Below are 25322 nucleotides of genomic sequence, written 5' to 3'. Positions count from 1 at the left end.
TTCTGAACCCCAACTGTGTTATGACACATGGGCAGAATGGAGACATTTTTGCCTTACAGCTACAGAGTTGCTCTCAATCACAATCGTCCCAGCAGTGAAGTCTGTCCCCTGACCTATGAGATAGGAAGGCCACAGGCTTAGGGGGAGGGAGTTCTGGATTCAAGCCTGATCTCCCTTGCGCTGTGTGACCTGGGGGACTCACCTGTGCTTTCAGAGCCTGTTTTCTCACCTGATAAGGAGAGAGATAAGAGCTTGGCGGGATGGCGGGTCGTGAGATGTGCTTCTGAAGCTTCCTCTTGGGGCCTTCATCCCTCTCTTTGTCATCAAGCCTTCAGCTCTCCTGAACCTCCTGGGGTTTTGTTGTGTACGTGTCTGGTGACCAAGTGGGTAACAGCAGCACCTTGTTCTTGTGTTCCCCAAGGCCCTTGATGAAGACAGGGAAGCTCTGACTTCCTGCTGGTGACAGCTGTGCCCAGATGTGCATACTTCATGGTTCTCCCAGTCATTCAGCAGTGTTGGCTGAATTCTGCTCTAGGCCAGGCTCTGTAGCATGCACGAAACTCTGGGGGGAGTGAGGGAGCTGGGCCTCTACTCAGGATATAACAGCCAGGGTTCCTGGTTGCTGGCCTGGCCTCTTTGTTTACCCTCACCTCCATGCACCTGCTCACTGTACCAAGAGGCCAACCACATCCCAGCCTTCCTTGCCCACTGGCCTCTGATAGTCTCAGCCAATGGAGCTCTTGGGAAGGGGATAAGAGAGAGAGGGATGAATGGGGGAGGCTGGGGGTGTGAATTCCTCTGGTTGCTTCCCTGTGCCCTCTGGTGGAAGGCCACAACTCTTTTGAAACCAGCCTTCCCTATCCTCTCTTATAGACCTTAACCCCTTGCTCTTCTTCGTTTCTGGGTTTAGTGACTCGAGTTACTGCATATCTTTCTCAGTTCCTTATACCTTACTTTGTAAATAATGCCTTTGTGAATAAATCCTGTTTAAATGACTTTAGTCTGAAAGACCCATCTGTTTCTGCTGGGCTCATGGCTCAGTTGTGCCCCTAGCCTCATGCTCAGGGAGGTGTGCATTGCCAAGTAGGATTTTCCATGTCAGAGAATTCTGTGGGGCTGCTTCTCAGTATAAAATCCACAGGCTCCCAGGGGCACATAATGAGAGTGAGTCATGGCGTAAGTTCTTCATGTGGGTCACATCCATAAAGATTTCTCCAGAATCGCTTCTCGGCCTTTTGGCTAAGATCAAGTGAAGATTTCTCCAGAATGAATTCTCTGCTCTGCAATGAGGTGTGTGTTAGTTTGGAGAAAAAAAGGAGGGTTTCCCACAGATACTGCACTCATAGGCATCTCCTCTGCATGAATTTCATGTTATTAACTGGGATGTAACTCCTGGCTGTGGGTTTTCTAACTGCATCTGTAGGGCTTCTTGCTCTGCTAGTTTTAGTTTCCCTTCTCGGGTACAGGATGTTCGATCACTAATCTTTTTTCTCAGGTTTACTTCTTTCACAGTGGTGTCTCCACTGTGAAAGCGTCTGATGAAGCTCAGCTCTGGACTGAGGCTGTCTTGCAGTGGAAGAGCCACTGTGGAATGACTTCCCATCTCTTTTGTGAGATGACTTTATCCTTGCACTATTTTCCTAATGACTAAACAGGTCGAATTTATGTTTCAAATTCATTCTAAGCAAGTCACATTGGTGGGGTTTTCATTCTTGGAGAAATACTTTTGAAGGTTAAATTAGTGAAATGTTTTTCAGCATTTCTACATTCACTGCAGGTCACCTACAGGTTAGGTTTTCCTGTACATAGATGTTGCTTATATGCAAAGACTCACCCCTTTTTTATCGTCACGACATCTGCCCCTCATCTTCCCGTACTGTATTTTCTAAAGTAGAATACAATAAATGTTCTTTGTAAATCTTTCCACTTATGTAGGGAACAAACACATCTTCACAAATGTGTTGCCAGGGAGTTGCCTCCTTCCTTCAGCATTTTAGTAATCTCCAATGCAAATCACCCTCCCGCTCCTACCCATCGCTTCTAGGAAGGACCTTGCTGGATGATGCCTTCTTGAATTGATTCCTTTTATTCCTGGTTTTCCTCCTTGTTCCAATTTAAGCCCACATCTCGTTTGCTATCTTAGCAGCCCACAGAGACGAGGCTTTCCAGCCTGCCAGCATCACAAGAGTCTCTATGGAAGGCTTGAATGGTTCGCCTCCCTCCAAGTGGAATCCATAGCCACCTGTGAGAATGTAACTGGTGCCTGATACTTGGTCGTCCCACAGATTCTTTAGAAAAGCAGAGTCCAGGGGCAGTGGAGCTGACTCTTCTAATATCTTGGGTAACTCCTCTAGAGTTGCACAGTCTCTGATGCTCTTTAGGGTAAAGATGTCTTGTTGGATTGAATCCCAAGTATTTTATTTATTTATTTATTTTTTTTAAAGAGAGAGAGAGAGAGAGAGAGAGAGAGAGAGAGAGAGAGACAGAGAATTTTAACATTTATTTTTCAGTTTTTGGCGGACACAACATCTTTGTTTGTATGTGGTGCTGGGGATCGCACCCGGGCCGCACGCATGCCAGGTGAGTGCGCTACCGCTTGAGCCACATCCCCAGCCCAAGTATTTTATTTTTTTGAGTGGGATAGTTTTCCTAATTTCTCTTTCAGCTGATTAATCATTGTATACAGGAACATAATTGATTTATGGTGCTAATTTTATATCCTGCTGCTTTGCTGAATGTTTTTAAGAGTTCTACAAGATTTTTGGTGGAGGTTTTGAGATCTTCTAAATACAGAACCCTATCATCAGCAAATAGGGATATTTGGAGCTCTTTTCCTGCTTGTATCCCTTTAGTTTCTTTCTTTTGCCTAATTGCTCTGGCTAGAGTTTCAAGAACTAAGTTGAATAGAAGTGGTGAAAGAGGGCACCCCTTTCTTATTCCTGATTTTTAGAGGGGATGCCTCCAATTTTTCTCCATTTACAATGATGTTGGCCTTGGGTTTAATGTTTATAGCTTTTACAATGTTGAGTTCTGTTCCTACTATCCCTGCTTTTTCTAGTATTTTGAACATGAATGCTGGATGCTATGTTTTGTCTAATGCTTTTTTTTTTTGCATCTATTGAGATAAGCATATGATTCTTATATTTAAGTCTATTAATGTGATGAATTACATTTATTGATTTCCATATGTTGAACCAACCTTGCATTCCTGGGATGAACCCCACTTTGTCATGGTGCACTATCTTTTTAATATGTTTCTGTGTATGCAATTGGCCAGCATTTTATTAAGAATTTTTGCATCTATGTTCATCAGAAATGTTGGTCTGAGATTTTCTTTCCTTGATGTGTCTTTGTCTGGTTTGGGTATCCCAGAAGGATACTAGCTTCATGGAATAATTTTGGAAGGGTTCCATCCTTTTGTATATGATGGAATAATTTGAGGTGACTGATGTTAATTCTTCTTTGAAGGTCTGATAGAAGTTGGCTGAGATTCTGTCTGGTCCTGGGGTTTTCTTTCTTGGTAGACCTTTGATCATTTCTTCAATTTCACTGTGTGAAATTGATCTATATAAATTTTCAGTGTCCTCCTCATTCAATTTGTGTAGGTCATATGTCTGTGGAAATTTGTCAATGTCTTCAAGATTTTCTATTTTATTGGAACACAGATTTTCAAAATAGTTTTTGATTATTATCTCGTATTTCAGTAGTGTATATTGTGATATTTCTTTTTTCATTGTAAATTTGAGTAATTTGAGTTTTCTCTTTCTCTTTTTAAGCTTGGCTAAGGGTTTATTAATTCTACTTCTTTTTTTCAAAGGACCAAGTTTTTATTTTGTTGATTTTTTGAAATTTTTTTGTTTCAATTCATTGATTTGGCTCTGATTTTAATTGTTTCCTGTTTTCTAATGATTCTAGTGTTGATTTGTTCTTCTTTTTCTAGGTCTTGAGATGTAATGTTGGGTCGTTTTTACATTGACTTTCTAGTCTTTTAATGCATGAGCTCAATGCAATGAACTTTCCTTTTAGCACTGCCTTCATAGTGTCTCAGAGATTTTGATATGTTGTATTGCTAATCTTATTTACCTCTAAGTGTATTTTTTATTTTTTTCTGCTATCCATTGACTATTTAATAGCACATTAGTCTCCAGGTGTAAGAGTAGCTTCTGTTTTTTATTTTATTGTTGATTTCTAATTTCATTCCATATGATGTAGTATAATGCAAGGTATCATCTCTATTTTTTTTTTTTGTATTTGATAGGAGTTGCTTTGTGGCCTACATATGGTCTGTTTTAGAGGAATCCATGTGCTGCTGAAAAGAAAGTTATTCAGTATTAATGATGAAATATTCTATATTGTCTGTTAAGTCTAAAGAATTAATTGTATTTTTTTTTTTAGTTTTATAGTTTCTTTATTTAGTTTTTGTTTGGAGGATTTATCCAGTATTCAGAGAGGTGTGTTAAAGTCACTCAGTATGATTGTGTTGTGGTCTATTTGATTCTTGAAATTGAGAAGAGTTTGTTTCATGAAACATAGATGCTCCATTGTTTGGGGCATAAATATTTTTGATTGTTATATCTTGTTGATGTATAATTCCCTTAAGCATTATAAAATGTCTTTCTTTGTCCCTCCTGATTAACTTTGGCTTTATATCCACTTTATCTGATATGAGGATAAAAATACCTGCTTGTTTATGAGATCCATGTGAATGATATGTTTGTTTCCCATCCTTTTACTTTCAGTCTGTGGATGTCTTTGCTTGTGAGGTGAGTCTCTTGGAGGCAGCATATTGTTGGGTCTTGTTTTTCAATCCAACCTTCCAGTCTATGTCTTTTGATTGATGAGTTTAGGCCATTTATATTCAATGTAATTATTGAGATATAATTTTTATTCCATGTCATTTTGATTTATTTCTGGTTTTTAATTTGAGTTAGTTTTTCCTTTGCTTGACTATTCTTCTAGTGTCTTTCCTCCTTTTTCTGGTTTTCGTTTTATTTTTCATTTCTTCTTCATGAAATATTTTGAGTATGTTTGTAGTACAAGCTTTCTTTTAACTTAAGTTTATCATGAAGAATTTTACTTCATTGTCAATTCTGAAGTTTAATGTTGCTGGGTATAGTATTCTTGGATAGCATACATTTTCTTTCAGAGCTCAGTATATATTATTTCACAACCTCCTAGCTTTGAGGGTCTGGGTTGAGAAATCAGCTGAGATCTATATTGGTTTCCTTCTTAATCTGACCTGTCATTTTTCTCTGGCACCCTTTAAAATTCTATCCTTATTCTGTATATTAGACATTTTCATAATAATGTGCCTTGGTGTGGGTCTGTGGTAATTTTCTATATTTGGGGTCCTGTAAGCCTCTTGTATTTGATTTTGCATTTTACTCTTAAGGCTTGGGAAATCTTCTAATAGTATTTCATTAGAAAGACTGTGCATTCCTTTGGTTTGTATCTCCGTGCCTTCATCTATTCTCATAAATATTATATTTGGTCTTTTCAGGTTATCCCATAATTCTTGGAATTTCTGTTCATAGCTCTTAACATCTTTTCCCCATGGTCAACTTTATTTTCAAGATTTTATATTTTGTCTTCATTGCCTGAAACTCTGTCTTCCAGGTGGTCTAGTCTGTTGGTGATGCTTTCCATTGAAATTTTAATTAAGCTTATTGATTCCTTCATTTTGAGGATATTTGCTTGATTTTTTCAGAATCTCTATCCCTTTACTGAAGTGATATTTTACTTCCTGTGTTCTCTCTGATTTCACTCTTCATATCATCCTTACCTTGCAGATAAGTTTAACTATATACATTCTAAATCCCTTCTCTGACATTTTTTTTTCACTGTGCTGGCAATGAGTTCTGTTATTGAAGTAAATTTTTATGGGCAGGGAGATTTGTTTCCCTGCTTATTCATGTTGTTTGTATGTCTACCCATCTAACAGTACAAATCTGAGGCAGTAAAGATTCTACCCCATGGACTTATAGTGTCCCTGAAGGTTTCCAGTACCTCACAGTTTAGGAGGAGACAAATAATAACACGACCCATGCAAACAATATACAGCATTAAACCAAATAGTTCTTGCTATGACTTCTACAATGTTAATTGTCACAATAAACAGAAATGATGTGATCAGTTATTGCCCACAGTAAAACAGTAAGTTTGCAAAAGTGTTTACAATTTTGAATGGTGAACAGGGAGAGAACAGAAGTGATGTAAGATGTAATGATTATGAGGGAGGAGGAGAAAAATTAGAAGTAAAACATGAAAGGAAGAGTGAAAGAGAGAACAATAGAGTTTGGCTGTTAGCAGAATAAAAGAGAAAAAGAATCAAGGAAAACAGATATGAGAGAGAAAAAATATATAAAATAAAAATTTTAAAAATAAAAGAATACAAAACAAAACTAAGCTATACTAGTCAAATTTCTTAGTCCTCAAAATACTGATCCATGAAAAGTAACTGCCTTCAAGAAATGCTAGAAATGAGAAAAAAGAAACAAAAACATGCATATTTGTGCATGAACCATTCTGGTCACAATTAAACAGAGGGGGAAAAAAAGAAAGAATACATAAAACTTTAAAAAAATCTTGATGAAAAGTTAATGAATATTTTCCACTGGAGTTCAAGAAATTCTTGGCTTCCTTTCTCAGCAGTGACAGGTAGGGTGGGATGGAGTGTAAGGTCAGACCCACCCTCAGGGTGGGGTTGCTGGAGTGTGAAGGGAAATCCTATAGAAGGAGCTCCTGGAGGTGGGGTTTAGGTTTAGGTAACCCCCAGGTTCTTCCTTTAATGGCAATTGGTCAGAGGATTCTGAATGAGTGCACCTCCTGGGTACAGCAGTTGCTGGTTCACACTGGGAGACAGCACTCCGGGATCTCCCATGGGTTCCACTTGTGCAGGGGAGGAGCCAATCTTTTGTTACCTTCTGACACCCATGGACTCCGTTTCCTGGTCTCCTGTGTTCAGCCTCCAAACTCAATCTCTCCTGTCCCCACCCAGCTGGGCACATCTCTCCCTGTCCATTCTGTGAGCCACCGGCGGGGAGGGGGGAGCCAGGTGGGTTTCCATGACCCATATTCTCCTGTGTAAACCCCTCTCCATGTTTGATTTTCTCCTGGTCACGTAGGTACTCTCTACGTCATGCAGAATGGGTTTGGCAGGTTGTATTTTGGGCCCAGCTTGGTTTTACCAGGAACTGGCTCCCCCCTTGCTGTGGCTCCCCCTGTTGTGGCTCCTTCCTTTGTCCTTTGCAGGCAGCCGGGAGAAATGTGGCTTCTTTCCTGCACAAGGATGTTGTGCCACGCACCCTTCAGGTAAATCTAGCAGTGTATTTGATCTCTGATCTCTCCGTACCCAGGCGTGCCTCAGGCCTCTTAAAAATGTGGGTTCCTTTAATTTTCTTATCCCTCCACTTTGCTTGTGGGGGGACTGATTTGGCTGGTGCTGCCAATGGTGGCAGTGGCACTGGGGATTTCTTCTTTATTTTATTATTATATTCAACCTCCTAAGTCGAGTCTACTTTGAATGTCCCATTTTAATTCCCAGTAAAGCCCCCCACCTCCCACCTTGCTGTGAGGCTACCTGTCTGCTTTCTTGGTTTCATACCCTGGAGCATCCAGGAAAGTGACCCCCTCTATTCTGACATCTTGAAAAAGTGCTTGGCTCCTGTCAACCTCTTTCTCTCCCCTTTCAGGGACCCAAGCGGAAGGAGCAGCCACTGTCTGTGAAATTCCCTTCCTCCAGAGTCAGGAATCCAAGAATATAAAGTGAACTATTAAAAAAAAAAGCTGCTGCTGAAGCTTGTTTTCAGACATGGAAAATATTATATCTGCTCACTTCTCAGTGTCTGAACTATGACACAAAGTCCAAGAGGTGGATAGACAATGGCTAGGAACATTAATGTAATCTAACAATACCTATCTCTTTCTTTATTTTTTTAAAATTGCATTTTGGAAGCCTCCTCCCTCCCAGTCCAGTCTTCAGTGGTTGGTCTTTAGTTATTCCGCATTTATCATCCCGGGACTCCCTTGCTGTCATCCGGAAAAGTGCATTCAGCTCTCTTTCATTGAACCCCATGTTTCCTACTCATATGGCAATCACCTGGCTTAATGTTTCATTTTAGTTAAAATTGTAGTGATCACATAAATACATTGACAAAATTTCATGCATGATTTAAACAATATGAGTAAAGTAAAAGTCTCCTCTTGCTCATATCAGGAGTAATGACTAATTAGCATAGTTTATATATTTATAGAAACTTTTCTATTAATTTTCATCTTTATAAAAATGTTTAAGTTTATAGAAATGTTTAGTTTACTTTGTATATATGTGTTTTATTTATTTGCCATTTATTTATTGATTTGGCACTGGGGATTTAACTCTAAGGGTGGTCTACCACTGAGCTACATCCTCAGCCCTTTTATTTATTATTTATTTTGACCAGGATCTTGATAAGTTTTCTAGGCTGACCTCAGACTTGCAATCCGTATGTCTCAGTATCCTGAGTTACTGGAGTTGCAGGTGTGTGCCACTGTCACTGGCTTGTACATATGTTCTAACATGAATGTAGTAATTCTGCAGATTTCATTCTGCAGTTTAAATTTCTTTCTCTTGGAGTTATTTCATCATGGTTTTATTTTCTTGTTTTTGGCTGTGCATTTCAGAGCCTGGTGTGTTACAGTGGGCTCACATGCTCTCCTGGCACTCCATGTCGAAGCTGTTCCCAAGTTTTTGTTGCTACAAGCACTGCTGGGGTGAATTCTCTCATGTGCTTCCCCACATACGAATGGGTATTTCTTTAGGCCAGGTACAAGGGAGGCCACGCTAAAATGTTAAGAGCTGAAGTCAAACTGTCCTCCTGGTGTCTTTGCCAATCCATAGTCCCACAAACAAAGGGCCCTGTGACCCCCGCCTCCCATCTGCTCCACAACATTTGATGCTGTCCATCTTGATCAGTCTGATAGGTGGAAAATGGTGTTTTGTTGTGCTCAGCTAAGTGGTTTAAGTAAAAACAAAATCTGGCATAAAGGTTCCTTTAAATGAAAACTGTCTCAGGAGAGTCAGAGTAGCACTGGCTGGTAGCTAAAGTCTGGGTGTAGATACTGGCTCCTATACTGCACCCCTCACTTAGGGGCTTAATGATTTCTTTCTCCATCATCTTCTTCCTTGTCAAATGGAGCTGCTCTTGAGTTAACACTGAGGAAGCCCAGAGACCATGTAGGTTTCGGATATCTTTCCAACCCAGCATGTGAAACACAGAATTGGTGTTTGGTGGGGGGCCCAGAAGACTTTACTTTTGTGGTTCTTGAGTGTGTCAGAAGAGGAAGATGAAGCTCAACTCTTTTCACTTTGCAGATAGGGAAACTGAGACCTCACCAAGGTCAACCACTCACCTGACATCACGCATCTCGTAGCTGCCAGACCTGGGACTGGAATCCGGCTTCCTGGTTCCTCATTCTGGTCTCCTCTCCTTAATTCTTTATCCCACAACTCAGCCAGACTTATCTGTGGCTAAATCCTGGGAGAGGAATTCTACCTTGAAGGATTGCAGAAACTTCGTAAGGACTTTCAGAATAAAGCACAAAAACAGGAATTTGCTCAACAAAAGCTCAGAGATTACCAAGAAAGCTTCTCTTACAAAATTCCAAGAAGATCCTGAGAGTGTTTTCAGGTTAACAAGTTTTCCTACAGGCAGGTAGGTGTCTTTGGGCACTTGACAGAGTGAGCAGCTGTAGGCTCCTGATGACAAGGAACAGAGTGTCTCAGACTCGGTGCCTCTGCTCTTGCAGGACAGCTGATCTGCATCTGCTCTGGTCTAGTGTGGCTTTGCACCCTGCACAGTGTGTTCAGGACACAGAGAGGAGGCGGCGAGGCTCAGAGCAGCCCTCCAAATCAGTCAAAACACGGAAGGCAGAGATTCACTGGCTTAAAAGGTTAATGGTTCGTGTGACAATTTTCACTAGGTAGGACAGTCCAACCTTTCATTTTGGAGAATGTGTAATTATTAAGTTTTTTTTTTCCCCCCAGACATCAGTAATCACTTCTTGTTCCATTAAATTAAATTAAAATTTTTTGGTGAACTGAACATGTAATCATTATCCAGTCAGAAATGTAAAGCCAGATAGATTTTGGTCTTTCTCTCTTCAGAAGTTTAGATTTACTCATTAAAGGGGTGTGTTTATCTTATCATAATTGCTCTTGGATATTAGATAAACATTTTAGACTTTGAGTTCTGGTTTTCTTTTCTAAACATATGATAGTTTTTCCTTTTCAAATAGTTTAAACTTTTACATACTTTTTTGTTTTTGTTTTTGTAATACTGGAGATTGACCCCAGGATCTTGCCCATGCTAGGCAAGGGCTCGGCCACTGCATTACACCCCTAGCCCAAACTTTCAGAAACGCTAGCCATCTCTTTTTATGATGAAGTGATGGAACTCTTTGTTCCTAGCCCATCACCCAAATCCCATTGCTGTGCCTGGGTGGAAACAGCTCAGGCTTCCAGCTCGGATCCGTGCATCCTGGCTTTGCCACTCTCTAACTGTGTGTTCCTGTCTCAGTTCCTGCTCTTATCAGCATCAATAAAAGGGATGGTTTCTCTGTTGTTCTGAAGTGTGAATAAATGAAGGGAGAAGATGGCGTGACCAGTTGAGGCCTATACAGGTGATCTAGTGACATGGCTCCCTGGCTGTTAATCTGTGCAGCTGGCCTATGGGTTCCTGCCGAGTGGCAGCAAAGCAGGGGAGCCAAGGAGTGGCAGTCCAGGTGGGTTGCAGCATCTGCAGCAGTATGGAGCCTGCCCTGCTGATGTGGCATCCTGAGGTGCTGTGAACCGAGGTGCATTGACCTGCCATCTTTTAGTGGCCAGGCCTGGGCATGGTACCAAGGCCTGCTGCAGAAGCCCACTCCGTGCAGCACTGCAGCCTGGAACCTGCAAACACAGACCATCTGTGACCGTAACCTCCCACTTCCTGACCTGCAATGAGAATGGAAAGTGGGGTGGACCCGAACAGAAGCTGGTACTAGAGAGTTGGCCAATAGTGTTAGTACACTTCCAAATCCTGGTTAGTACAAGTTTGGACCAATTGCTATATAAACCCCTACACTAGCATCCTCAGGTCTAGAAGCCCCGCTATGTGGTCCCCCTTGCAATGCAAGAGTTCTGTACCTATTTCTATTCTTTAATAAATCCTACTCTTACCCTCACTTGTCCTGGTCTGTGGACTTCATTCTTCTAATTCACGAGAGAAGAACCCTGAAGGAGGAGGAAGAGGTAGACAGTGAGCTGCTGGGCTGGTCTGCTGCCACACTGGGGGTGTGGCCCGCCACTATCAGCTGCAACTCTTCTTGGCTGCAGAGGCCTGCAGTGTGTGCAGACTCCACCTGCCAGCAGAAGCAGTGGATGGAGTTTCATCTCAAAACTCTGGTTTCACCAGCACCGTGGCTGGCAGAGGCAGCTCCAGGAGCCCTCACTGCTGTGGGTGAGGTCTGCTGCTCCCAGTGGGGCAGCTTCCACGGACAGGCATTGGAGCCAGTTGCCCTTCCCTCCACTGCCCTGCCGGCTTCCCCTGGCCCCCACCTCCTTCCAGCCGTCTCTCCCTCTAGAATCCTCATGATTCTAAGTCACTGGATTGGCTTCCTGAGGCTACTGTAACAAAGTTCCACAAACCAGGTGGCTGAATATGGCAGGAATGTCTTCTCTCACAGAGGTGGAGTGGAGGCAGAGTTTGAGGCCACAGAATTGGCAGGCCATGCTCCCACAGGGCCCCACAGTGGATCTCTGTGCTGCCAGAAGCCCTTGGTGTACCTGGGCTAGTGACCACATCACTCCAGCTCTGTCTTCACCCACTCTTCTTTCCTGCACATCTCTCCTCTCTCATAAGGACACCAGTCCCTGTATTTAAGGCTTACCCTTATTCGGATGATTCCATCTTGAGATCTGTAACATAATTACATCCTCAAGAACTCTATTTCTAAATGTGGTCATGTTCTGAGCTTTGGGGTGGAAATGATTTGGGGGACAGTTTCACCCAGTACACCACCCTCGTGTGGCTAGCAGCAGGAGAGCAGAGGCGCTTCCAGGATCCAGAGCACCCTGTGGCCAGTCCACAAAACTGCGCTCACGACCTGCAACGTGTCCAATTGCTTCAATATAAAAATGAAAATTCTACCCCATATTTTGATTAGAGCGAGGCTGTCACAAGCATGGCCTTCACCTTGTGACCAGCACAGGATGAATGTACCAAACTTGTAGGACCACCCAATTCAAAATGAAGCATCTTTTCTATCAGTGACATTTGTGATTTTGCATAGGGCCTTTAAGAGTATTTCAGTCTTTTAAAATGGATATACTGAATGGTTACCTAGAAATCACCAGGAATATTTTAGAAGAAGCAAAAGACCCTTCCCTGAGTCTGCAAGAATGAGTGTGCTATAAAAATGGAGCCTGCAAAGGAGCCATTCAGAAAGGGCTTGGGAATAGAGGAGGATGTGAGAAACTGATGTGACTCCATTTTTGAGAATCCAGCCTCTACCTCAGAGCAAGTCCTGTCCAAAGGAAGGGGGCATGACTCTTGTTCTTGGAAAAAACCCACAGAGCACTCCTAGACAGATAGCCACTCTGCTGAGTTGTATGTCTGTAAATAACAGGAGAGATCTGCAGTGCCAGGTGTGTCTGACTCAGGCTAGGTGGGGACCCATAGCAACCCCTAGCAACCTCCAATCAGCATGAGACAGGGAAATACCTGGGATGCCAGATGACCCCCCAGTAGTTTATGGTGGTTGATAACGTGTTGGGAAACCATGTAGTTTAGCATGTACACCCCTCGTGGCCTAAACCAATGAGTTCAAAGGAATCCCCCTCTTATACTAACCAATCACCCTTACCCAACTTGCTCCCGCCAGTGAATGGGCTAATCAATGTTAAGAGTTGTTGTTTGACTTTCCCGCGGTATGAAATGATTTGCTGTGTGATGTTGTGACATATAGAGTATCTCCAAAAACCTATAAATCTTCACTGAACAAAGGACCAGGACTCACTCTCTGGGACCGCTGCGTCGGAAACGGTTGTGAGTCCAGGCTTGAGCTTGCAATAAAGACTCTCGTGTGATTGCATCGGATTCGGCTCCTGGAGGTCTATTGGGGTCCCACGAATCTGGCATTACGGATGAAGGAGACAAGCAGCAGAGCAGCAGATTTTATCTCCTTCCTTTGGGAACAGCGGGCCCTCCTCTCCATTTCTCCTGGCTGCTGTGGCTTGGTGTGGCTGATGCCCCCTCCCCAGTGCCAGGATGGGAGCTAATCTAGGCCTGAGCAAATGTGATTGATTCAGTCTGGCAAGTGACTCATGCCAACTGTCCTGAAGCTTGTTTTCTTTTTCTGGTGTAGGGACCTGGGTAGGGAGATGTTGGGAAAGAAAAGCTGGTTTTCTACTGGAGCTGATGGCTGCTGGAGTACAAGTTCCATGCTATTGGGGCCACCATGTGGAAAAGAACCAGCTCAAGGGTGAAATCAAAGGAGAGAAAATTAGTCTTGAGGGTTAGAGAAAGATTTTGGATCATTTTAGTACAGGTTCTAACAGGGCTTGACGAAATCCTCCACCCTTTTATTTGTTTGCTTAAGCCAGTCGCTAACTTAAAAACCCATTTCCAGTGGGTTTTTACTGGTTGCTTTTGAAAGTCTTTATTCTGCTGACATCTGAAATACATTGACCTCATCAGAATTTGATTGACTTGGGCTTGGGTGGCTCATGTCTGAGATCCCAGTGACTCAGGGGTTGAGGTAGAAGGATCATAACTTTGAGGTCAGCCTTAGTAACTTAGACCCTGTCTTAAAACAAACAAACAAACAAACAAACAAGCAACAACAACAACAACAACAAAACCAGTAGAATAGAGGAAAGGGACCTGGGGGTGAAAATGAGACAGGAGTGAAGGATAGGTGGTCAGTGTAGATGGTAAGTGATCAGGTGGAAGAGATGAGGGCTAATTGTCTAATTATCAAAGAAAAGGAAATGAGTCGCTAACACTAACACTCCAGGGAATCCTCCTCCTAGCACAAGGAGTTGCTAATGAGCAACCCTGGACAGCTCTTTTCCTGCCCTTAGGTACAGAGACAGAAAAGGAGGCATCTAGGAAACCTGGGATCTGTAAAAAGGCAAGACACACCCACTCCAGAGGATACCCAGCTCCGGGTCCCCTTCTCCTGGGAGAAGTCTGTCTCTTTCTTAAATGAAACTTGCTTGCTACACTTGCCTTGGTGTTTCTTGGGTATTTAATTTTCGTCGCCAGGGGAACGAGGACCCAGTATGAAGAGGAAGGGAGGGTCGGGGATGTGCTGGGGAGTGATATTGGCCAAATTATATTGCTATGTTATGGCATGTACGAATATCTAACAGCAAATCCCATCAGTTGTATACCTATAATGTACCAATAAAAATGTGGGAAAAAAATGACTGGGGATGTGGCTCAGTGGTTAATTAGTCTTGAGGGTTAGAGGAAGATTTTGGATCCTTTTAGTACAGGTTCTAACAGGGCTTGATGAAATCATCCACCCTTTTATTTGTTTGCTTAAGCCAGTCGCTAAGTTCAGTTCTGGGTACCAAGAAATAAAAAAAGAAGAATGTGACTTTAAAAGGTGGGGGTGGGGTTGGTGATGTGCTGTTTCCCTCAGTGTGCAGAGCAGACAGACTCTTCCCTGCTGAAGGGTCCTCTTGCTACCGAAAGCCCAGCCCTTGTCTCTGATGCCAATACAATATCGAGGACTGTTTTGAGAAAAAAGAAAAAGAATTTTTATTGCTTTGCTCTCAAAGGAAAAACAGGGAACTCCTGTCCCAGAGGCTGTGATCTCCCTAACTGGGGGAACTGGGTTTTTTAAGAGGTGATTAAGGCCTGATTCTGTGTAGCAGGCCTGTAATCCCCATGGCGCAGGAGGCTGAGGCAGGAGGATCACGAGTCCAAAGCCAGCCTCAGCAAAAGTGAGTTACTGAGCACCTCAGTGAGCCCCTGTCTCTAAATAGAATACAAAATAGGGCTGGGGATGTGGCTCAGTGGTCGAGTGCCCCTGAGTTCAATCCCTGGTACCCACAAAAAAAGAAAGAAAAAGATTTCCCAAGATTAGGGAGGAGAGATTATGGAGAAGATCAGAGAGGAGAGGATGAGGAGGAAAAGATCAGGAGGAGAAGTCAGGAAGAAGGACAAGACATGTCAGTTTCAGAGAAGCCAGGGCTTCTGTAAATTTCAAGTATCAAGTGGACCACTGTCCACTCTGACCCGAGGGCACAGCTCTCCATCTGCTGTCTTTGCTCCCCAACTTCATTTCCCTTCTTGCCCCGTCCAGGAAGTAGCTGGAGTTGGGGAAAGAAGCCTCAGGTCACCTGGAACCCACCTGGTGGAGGGTTCCTCTGGGCCTGCTCAGTCGGCTTGCTCCCTGCAGGTCAGCTGTAAGGAACAAGGGCCATCCATGTTATAGACAGGGAAACTGAGGCACAGACAGGCTAATTGATGGGGTGAAGGCCAATCTGCCTGTGGTTTTTTGCTGGCTTTTCCTGAAGCTCTCTGGAAGGGACTGAGCTGTGCTGTCCTTGGGTCACACTGGTTTCGTTGGCTCCCTTATCTTTTCACCCACCCTGGAGGCTGTGAGCACGTCCTCTTGCTCACGGCTGCATCCCACGCACCTGGCCCGTGTTAGGGGAGAAAAAACTCAAATTGGAGAATGGAAAGGTGGGCCCTGGTGAAAGCACAGGCTTTGTGGATAGGCTACTGAAGTCTGATGCCCGTGGAGTCGACCAAGCAGCTGAGGGTTGGCGGGTGCTGAACTGGCCTTTGCTTATGGTGAGAGGAGTTACAGCGTCTCATTCTGACCAGCCTCGGAGGCAATGGTCACTGACAAGCAGCGTCTGCACTTTCCATCCCAGATGCCCACTGTTCTCCTGAAGCCAGGAGAGTTACCACTTTACAGATGGTGACTCTAGGCACAGAAGGGCAAGCCTCGCCCCGCACTGATGGCACCCCAGTCACGACGGGACCAACACCAGATTCCTAAAATGCCATGTGGGGTTTTTATGGGGGGAAAAATAAAGAAAAAAGAAGTTTTATTGCTTTGCTAGCAAAGGGGAAGCACAGGGTTCTCCTGCCGCGAGGCTGTGATTCTGTGCATCGGGGGAGCAGGGGTTTTAAAGAGGTGACTTACAAGCTACAGTCCTGTACCTTGCAGGGTGGGGGCATCTCCGGCACCAGACCCAGGTCTGAATTGCTTCATTCTGGTGGTGGGAGCGCTCCAGGACAGATACTGGCCCAGGATGGGGAAGGAGCACGATCCTGTCTCCCCCAGATCACGTTGGGGCTTTAACTAGTCACAGGGCTGCACTTCCACTCATTAAATCAAATTCTTGGGGGGTGGGGAAGGACCTGGAATCCTTATGGTTAAGGTTTTGCTGGTGTCTCCAAATCTGAGAGCTGCACCCTGAGAGGTTGTGGTTCAGCCTGCTCACCCCGAACACCCCACCCCACCCCAAGCCTTACTTGCCTGGTGGCTTGTTTGTACCCTGGAGTTTTCTGGAGGAACTTTGTAGTGATGGCATCACCTCATCAGAGTGACTCAGAGGGTGTCTGCCTGTGAATCATATCTGGATGGCTGACAACTCACCTGCTTCACTTCATCCCGAACAGTGGGTACACTAGGGACGCTGCCAGGAATGGGGCAGAGGTGAGACCTCCCGTGGGAGGGAAAGCTCTGGACGCTTTTGATCAGTGTGTCTCTCCGTCCCCTAAGGCCCCGGGTCCAACTCAAGTCCTGCGGCTCTCCAAAGCTCATGTAGTGTCTGTGTCATGTCATTCATCTGTTAGAACAGATTTAGCACGAGGTCCCCAGTTGTCCCCATTTGTCACCTGCTCTGTCCTCAGACATTTCCTGAGATTGCCTGGGACCAGGTGTGTTCTGTTAGGTGCAGGACAGGCTGAATAAGCTGTCTGCAGGGCATGCCAAACAAAGTTTGCTGCAGGGTGACCTGGCCACTCAAACCCTCTGTCTGGTTCTTTATCACCTGTTTGCTTCAAGCCCAAATGCCCAAGCCCCCACTCAAGGCTGAGCGCTTTGCTCTCCTGCTCAAGGCTGAACACTCAGCCTGCCGCTCAAGGCCGAGCACTTAGTCCCCTTGTGTGCCAACAAGGCAACTTGCAGACCCAGAGACCCCATTAGATTTGGGCTATAAAAACTCCCTCCTGCTGGCCCTCTCTCTCTTGCTCTCTCTCTCTCTCTCTCTCTCTCTCTCTTTTCTCCTCTGTTGCACTGCTGCAATAAAGCTCTCTTGGTCGCTCTGAGTGTTGTGGTCACTTTCCTTTCATGTTCAGCATGGGGGTGACCTCGGAGAGGAATGAGACAGAGTTCCACCTTGTCACACTTCCAGTGTGGAGGGGCCTCAGAAGCACAAAGGGGAGCAGAGACAGGCATAGACTGAACTCCTCCCACTCCCGGGCACCCCTGGTTTATGCCGTGGGCAGGCCTTGGAGTTCACTTTGTTGTGTCCCAAGAGTGAATCCATGGCTGAGCACCAGTGGCATTTGCATTTGGCTGAAAATTTGTGGGGACGGGAGAATTTTTTTCTATGCACCCCTCCAGAAGAGCCTCTCATTCCTCTTCTCCACTCTCCCAGGCAGCCTGTGTCACCCTCCCTACCTCAGGTGTCCACCCTCTCCCCGCAGCCGGCCCTGTTTGCACCAACCTGGCCACAGCCCTGGAGAGGCAGCCTCCTGCTGGTGGGTTTCCCTGAGCCTCTTCCCTAGAGACCAGACTGTCAAGAACTCCTAGGCTGTCACATAGGTATGGTGCATGGTGACAGTGGCACCCAGGAAGTGCTGTAACCGTCCTATCCAATGGCTGTGTGTGGTCGCCAAGGTAGAGGTGGGTGGCGTGGCCAGCTGGAAATGCTGCTTCTGTTGTCTGATTTCCTACATTCTGTTCCAAACCTTAATTAAAATCCTCTGGGTGGTTCTGCTCCTTGTGCCCCTAGCAAGGCAGGTGGTGGATCAGAGTTGTCTGAACCGTCGACTCGGGTTGGGGGGGCTGGGGGTGTTTTGTTCATGCTGTTCTCAGCTCAGTTTAATGTGTGAATCGATATTGAAACCAGATCAAAATAGAGTTGGCCTTGAACTAGGAGTGCTTCACCCTTCTCACTCTCCCCTTGTGGTTGCTCCCCATGTAAGGGACCGGCGAAACGTCGGAGGAAGAGACCACCAAGAGACTGTCTCATGCAACAGCAAAAGGGTTTATTTGGGGACCAGCATGCTGGGGCTCAGAGCTCACTAGAGCAAAGAGAGATAGAGCACTGGGAACAGCTTAAGCAGAGCTTATATACTTTTCTTGGAGAGGGCAGGGAGAGAAGTTCATTGACGGGTCAGGGCGAGTGGGCAGTTTGCCTGCAACCGAGTGAGGGAGTGCATTCTGCAGTTTGGCAGTTGGGGACAGCACATTCTGGGAACAAGATTAGCAAACAGTTCTCAGGATTTCAACAGTGTTTTGTTAAGCATACAGAAAAACAGAGGGACAAGTACCTATTTTATTAACCTTTCACCCATACCACCCCCCCCCAACTCTGAAGAAACGATACATTAGCTGTGAATGTCCAAGCACTGTTGGTTATATTTAGTAATTTAGTAGCAAAATATAGGATGAAACTAGCTTCAGGCTCAGCTGGATCCTGGCACTCAAACGTAAGCAACAGGAGTCTCTTCTTCATCCTCAGACAGACGAGTCTGGCCTTGCAGCCCCACGTAGGTGGGCAGCCGAGGTGGGAGCATGAGGCAGGAGTTCAGGGACGCTAAGACAGTGGAAGCAGAGTATAAGAAAGATGTGGCTGGAGACAAATCAGGGGAATGAGTCATGTCCCTGTTTACCGTAAGTCCCATTATCATGACACTCCCACCACTGAGGACCTTATCACCATGACAACTCCTGCCACAGCTTCTGTGTTTTAAAATGACCAATGGGGGTAAATTGGGCAGCATTCTAATCAGGTTTTCTAAAGTAACCAAGGAGGGAAATTGGACGGTATTCTAATTGGGTATCATAAGGTCACCAAAGCCGGTAAGCAGGGTAACGTCCTCAGTGTGGCCTGTAGAGGGAAGAGAAGGCCTCCCGGCTGGGCAGGTGAGAGGCTGCTTTCCAGACAGCAGGCCGGCGCCCCCCTCGATCGCTCGCCCTCTCCCCCACCCCCACCTTCAGCCTGTGCTTGGCCTGTTACTTGGGTGTGTCTTGTTCAATCCCTAGTCCTGGACACTGGGGGCCTGGACCCCACTGGACACCCTGGTGCTAGCAGGAGGGCCTCCCAGTCTCATCAGTTCACTGCTGGCCTCAAGTCTCCTGGGCTACCCTGGCTCACAGACCCGGCTGCTCTGGTCAAGTGGCACCGTGTTGGTCAGATGGGGGCCAGGCTGATGTTGTCGTGGGAACTGTCACCCGAGCCCGGTGCTGAGGCAGCAATAAGCTATGACAGCCACCGACAAGGACAGGGTTGGAACCCACCACCAGATCCAGCTCTGCCAGCTCTGAAGGTGACACGTCTGGACCTCAGAGCCAACCGCACACTCGCTGTTGTCACACGTGCCCAGAGTTGGCCCGTGGCTCCCGGGTTCTGAGTTTCAGTGAGCTTCCCCGTTGGGCGCCTGCATCTTTCCAGGGTGGGAAGCGGCATTTCCTTCCCTGGTAAACAGAGTCCTTCAAAGCCACTCTGGTTGCACCCGCTCCTAAGGACCATCTGTGGCACTGCTCTTGTGTTCCTGCCATTGTCCAGTGGGTCATGCCACCTCTTCAAAATCCAGCACAGGTCTGAGCAGGAGGAAGGGCCCTCCGCAGGTCCCAGGGGTGCGCCATCAGGTGTGTGGAAAGGACAAGCTACACCCGAGCAGCTCACCTGGCTGGCCAAGCCTCCACCTCTGCTCGGTGGGAGCTCCGGGGAGAACAGAGGGCCGTGTGTCTCGACAGGCAGCACAGCAAGCAGGGCGGGTGGGGAGAACTGTTCTGTGTGTTTACGATGCTTCTATAAAAGCACACAAATAATAAAGCTTAACAAACTTTCACAAGCAGGTTAAGGAATGGAACGACAGTCATGTGTTCACTGGACACAGTTCTTGTCCAGTTTTATCTACTAGGCACTTCTTTCTGGTGGGAGAGATTGATGAGAATCAAACAAAAAAAATCAGCAGGAAAACATGTCAGTAATAAGATGTGTGAGTACACAGTGATGGCGTCAGCACCAAGGACTCCTTTAGAGAGAAGATGGGGAAGGTGTCACTGAGGATTTCGGGTAAGGCTGAGGGATAAAAAGGAGCCAGCTTAGGAAGGTCTGGGGAGGAGACTTCAAGCTGAGGGAATGGCAGGTACAAAGGCCCTGGGGCAGGAATGAGCCTGGTAGATTTGAGTTCAGTGAGCCAGGAGGTAGGCCCAGGATAGGAAGGCTAGAGAGTTACCAGAGATCAGCCATGAGAGCTTTGTAGGGCTGGGGCTTCATCCAGGGTGCCACAGAGGCACAGAGGGCTTCAGCAAGAGCATGATGTGCACTGGCTGCTTCGTGAGAGGGGGTCTCAGTGGAGGTGACCTCTGTGTAGGCGGCCTCAGTGCAGGTGAGGGTAAGTGAAAATGCTTTCATCCAAGGAGACCCTGCCCCCTAGAAGGATAAGGAAACAACCTCAAACGATCACCTTAATATTGAAAAGTGAGCATCATTCAACAAATTAATTAAATCATCATCATTGTGTGGTTGTATTTCCCCAAGTGAAGATTTCCATTGGCTTTTGTCGTTGGAGGGGAAGAGGGAGGGAGGGAGGGAGAGAGAATGAGCGAGTGAGCGCACAGGAAGGCCCAGAGCTTCTGCCTTCACGGAGGCAGGGACTGGCAGGGTCCTGCGGGGGCCAGCACCCCGGGCAGAGGGAAGACTACTTTTGAATCTGACTGTCCTGCTTTAAAATGTCCAGTGGGTCCCCACGCAAAGACCTGAAGAAGCTGTGGGAGGGGACAGGGATGTCCCCACTTTCAGGGTTACCCTCCTGAGGAGTGGAGCCAGGTACAGGACGGTGGACACCATGCCCCTCTGACACCTGCCCCAGTGCCACCCACAGTTTTGGAAGAATTACGGCTAGTGAAATGATGGGTTGTGCCTCCTGGTTTTAAAAGCATCTTTCTGGAAACTGTTACAGCCGTCTGGCTGCGCCAGTCCTGATGCCACCGGCCCTGCTCGGCTACCCACACTACTTCCAGGAGAGGGGCTGGGCAGTGGGGAGCACTGGGCAGGGTTGGCAGCCCGAGTTGGAGTCTCCACTTCTCCATTTGTGAGCTAAACTCCACAAACGAGCCCCTGGACTCTCCGAGTTTCCGGTGCCTCACCTGTAGAATCAGCACGGCCTGGTGCCAGGGTCATTGCCAGGGCCCAGGGAGTGGGCCTGTGAAGCCCGTTTCCCGGCTCTGGCCCAGGGCAGCTCGCTAGGCACACAAAACAGTTTTATGTCTTGTAGGCCAGTTTTTCTTTTTCTTTCTTGGCTAGATGAAGGGACAGAAGCGACTGTACTGGTGACCATTTCTATGGCTCTGCATCCTGTCCCTGCTTCACTCTGGCTTTGCATCAGTGGTCATTTGAAAGTCCTCCATGCCCACACCACTTAAAAAGCGGTCCCCAGACCAGCAGCCACCTCCCCAGGGAGCTTGTCAAAGTCAGAAAAGCAGAGCCTTAGGCCCCACCTCAAACCTGCGGGAGTCAGATTCTGCACCCGGAGGACTGCAGGGGGCCCTGGGGGAGGCCTGGGGCTGTGCCTGTTTGGAAGTGCTGCCGGAGCTGGTGTCTAGGGGAGAGCTGGGTCGTTTTGACTCTGGAAGCAGCCTGTCGAGGCAAAAGGATGTCAGCACAGGCAGATGTCCTGGGAACCTGCCCAGCTGGCCTCTGACAGTCACAAGCTCCTCAGCACAACATCTCTTCATCTGTCAAAGGGCACCCCTATGTTAGGGGCTTGCTGACAGGATGAGATGAAATACTGTGGAAACTGATATATAAAAGACACCAAATAATGTTATTTTTATCCTGTTTATACAGGAAAAGGACATGGTAATTCCTGTAGCTGTTCATCTATTTTTCCCATGGATTCTACCTCCCGTCTTCCACACTTACTTGCTGAGTGGTGACAGATGAGCCCTGGTATTTGGTGTCTGGATTAAATGATGGGGAATGACAGTGGCCTAGGAACTGGAAGCCTGGTATTTTCTGAAACCTAATGGGAGAGTTTTGTAGTTTGGCTAAAAGGCATCGCCCTAGAAAAGACAAGCCGAGTGAACACGAGGCATTTATGACATTGCAGAATAGCTCCCGAACCAGAGTGAAGCGTAGGGTGGACAGGCCACCAGGGCACTCCAGCTGGTGTGCTGCAGTGTGACACGTCCAACAGCCCACAAAGCTTTTATTATCTCCAAACATCACAACCAAAGCAAGAAACAAGTGGTTTTGCTTACATTGACAGAAAGTCTGCAAGAACAGAAAGCCTGACACATTCCAGTTTTAAAAAAGCACAACTGTGCCCCAAGGACGTGGTATCATGCGAGGATCCGAGGCGCGGGGGGCACAGGCTGGAGTCACTCTGGGCGGGGAGGAGGTGGCAGTTGCCCCCGAGCAGCGATGTGCAGGGGGCCAGGCCGTCCATGAATCTCACCCTGGGCGTGCAGGAATGAATAGCTTCATTTGACAAGGGTCAGAGGTCAAAAGAGGGTCACCCAACCTTATCACCCTGTTGAGCAACAGGAACAATGACCCGTAAAAAGTCCTTCTTGGTGGCTGCTGTTGAATTCATCACATAGAAGCACAGCTAGAAACAAAACCAAGAACAGACTAACAGACAACTCCCAAGAAAGCCACAGGGCCGGCAGACAGCTCCTCCAACTATCTAAACACCATAAAGCAATTTCTGGTGACATATGTACCCCCTCCCACAGTTCCCTTTCTTGTTTTACAGACAGACAAGGAATAATAATAATGATTTTTAAAGAGTAATACATTCCTTAAAATGGCAGGTGGCAAAATACAAGAACAACAGGCATATTCTGAGTGTCCACGGCTTTTTCCTCTTTCAGTAGAGTTTGGAGGCGACTTCTGATTTAATGCATGAACCTGACAGTGACAGCACCCCAGCGGGAGCAGGGATAGCAGTGGGCTACCTCTCCATGCTATTTGGGGGTGCGGCTGCTGTGGGGCAAGGAGAAGGAAACAGCATCACCTTGTGTCTTTCACAGTTGTTTTTAGACGATGATTTCACTACCCAGAGAGTAGTGGAGTAGGAACTAGGTCTCTAATGGAGTAAAAGAGAGCTCTGTGTGTGTAACTGACAGCTGGAGGTTAAAGCTGTTAACAGTGAGAGATTCGAGCCCTCTTCCTGCTCAGGAGAAGCCCCCAGGCTGGTTGGCTTGGGCACAAAGACCTGGGTGTGAAGCAGGTGAGCAGCAGGCATTAGGAGCCCTGGGCACACAGGAGTGAACGCAAGCAGCACCCAGAGCAGCAGAGATGGTGTGGGAACCCGACTGTGACTTACCCACACAGGTCCTTTCAGAGATCCCGTTGGATACCATTTCCCTTTTAAAAGGTTGTGTGAACTTAAAGACAAGTGCAGGCTTGGCTGTTAGCACATTCTATACCTTTCAAGGACTTTTTTTTTCCTTTCTAAGCATCTTGGTTGGTGGAGGGAGGTCCCAAAGTGGCTGTACTGGTGACCACTTCCACAGCCCTGGCCATCTATCTCAAGTTCATGCTATTGCAGCCACAGAGAATCTCCTTGAAGGTGTTGCGCAGCTCCAGGCTCCGGAAGGCGTAAATGAGGGGGTCGATGATGGAGTTGCACATGATGAGGACCAGGTAGGTGTTGAAGTGGGCCGTGTAGCAGATGCAGTAAGGGTTGGTGGGGCAGGTGATGATGAGGACCAGGTGCAGGAAGAAGGGGGCCCAGCAGAAGATGAACACCCCCAGCAGGATGGTGATGGTGACGGCCCCCTTCATGCAGGAGTGCTGCTGTGGGGCCACCCCGTCAGCAGGTGGCAGTGCCGCAATGCGCTTGACATGCAGCCGGGCAAAGAGGAACATGTGCACGTAGAGGGTGCCCATGAGAAGCACCATGGCGAAGAACATGGTGATGAGGCTCACGATGACCATCTTGCTCTCGGAGTAGACGATGAACACCACGCCGCAGATGCCGCAGCAGACCCAGATGCTCACGATCAGAGTGAGCGCCTTCCTCACGGTCATGATGCTGTGGTAGCGGAGCGCATAGAAGATGGTGACGTACCTGTCGACGGCAATGGCCAAGAGGTTGCAGATGGAGGCCACCAGGGAGATGCAGATCATGGAGTCGAAGATGTTGTCCATGTGTTGGATAAACTGGTCCTCGAAGGTCAGGTAGTTGCTGTTGATGATGGCGATCATGATGGTCTCCAGGGCATTGGACACGCTCACCAGCATGTCGGCCACAGCCAGGCTGCAGAGGAAGAAGTACATGGGGGAGTGCAGGTTGCTGTTCCTGACCACAGCCAGGATGACCAGGATGTTTTCCAGCAGGCTGATGATGCCCAGACTCAGGAAGACCTCAGGCTTGATGAAGACCTGCTCACAGAACCCCCTGTGGCTCTGGTTGCTGGAAGGGGCCATGAGGCGCTGGGAGCCATTGGGCAGCACCGGAGGAGCCCAGAGCAGGCAGCAGGAAGCGTTCATGGCAACAGACGGCTGATCCGAGCAGGGGCTCCTGCAGGCTCCGAAGAAGCAGCTGCTGCTCACGGGAAAGGCAGCATCTCCCCCTAGATGTTTCTTTGGATACTTGTCCAGTCCAGACTCAGATTTTGTTCTCCCCAGAACAAAAGAAGAAAGAGAGGGACGGAGAGAGAAGTTAGTACGGGAACTTTCCTCTGTCTCTCCAGGAGCAGCAGCTTCGTGACTCCTGATCAGCCAGGCTTCTTTCTCTTTCCCTCTGACCCCCTCTCCGTCTCCTCTCACATCCCTACCTGGGAACAGAAAACCTGCCACTGGTTGCTACAGTTACGGCTCTATTCATAGCAAGACAGGGGATGTGGCACCTGTCGCTGGAAGTGAGGGGAGCCCTCCTGTTTTATGTGTCGCGGAGGGTGAACAACTCCTACTTAATCTTCAGTGCAGTGAAATGACCACTGAGCATCGGGCACCTGCCTGACTGACAGCAGGTCCCGACTCCAGGGCTTTGCAGGGAGCTGAAGAAGCGGGCTGATGCCCTCTGCAGGTCAGGCTGCGTGCCTGCACAGACCGGCCAAGCAGTGCATGTTTGTCCAGGAAACTACCA

At 47.0% G+C, this 25322-nt stretch overlaps 1 protein-coding gene and 1 long non-coding RNA gene across 2 annotated transcripts; both read right to left on the bottom strand.

The window, feature by feature from the left end:
• Positions 1-15110: 15110 nt before the first annotated feature.
• On the bottom strand, positions 15111-18020 carry LOC125618971. The gene is made up of 3 exons (XR_007350380.1): positions 17717-18020; positions 16642-16834; positions 15111-15434 (listed from the first exon to the last, which is right to left on the bottom strand). It is a non-coding gene; the product is annotated as an uncharacterized LOC125618971 (long non-coding RNA).
• A 5638-nt stretch (positions 18021-23658) lies between these two features.
• Mc3r (melanocortin 3 receptor) lies at positions 23659-24908 on the bottom strand. The gene has a single exon (XM_015479790.2). The coding sequence runs from the start codon at positions 24722-24724 to the stop codon at positions 23756-23758; it is 969 nt and encodes a 322-aa protein (XP_015335276.1). The 5' UTR covers positions 24725-24908; the 3' UTR covers positions 23659-23755.
• Positions 24909-25322: the final 414 nt, after the last annotated feature.

Source organism: Marmota marmota, unplaced genomic scaffold (genome assembly GCF_001458135.2).
Source record: "Marmota marmota marmota unplaced genomic scaffold, marMar, whole genome shotgun sequence".
Taxonomy (NCBI): Eukaryota; Metazoa; Chordata; class Mammalia; order Rodentia; family Sciuridae; genus Marmota; species Marmota marmota.
The sequence above is the reverse complement of the archived record's forward strand: the minus strand, read 5'-3'. Positions and strand labels throughout refer to the sequence as shown.

What these genes read in the sequence shown, in the direction of transcription:
- Mc3r (XM_015479790.2), bottom strand. Translation starts at nt 24,724, where the DNA reads ATGAACGCTTCCTGCTGCCTGCTCTGGGCTCCTCCGGTGCTGCCCAAT.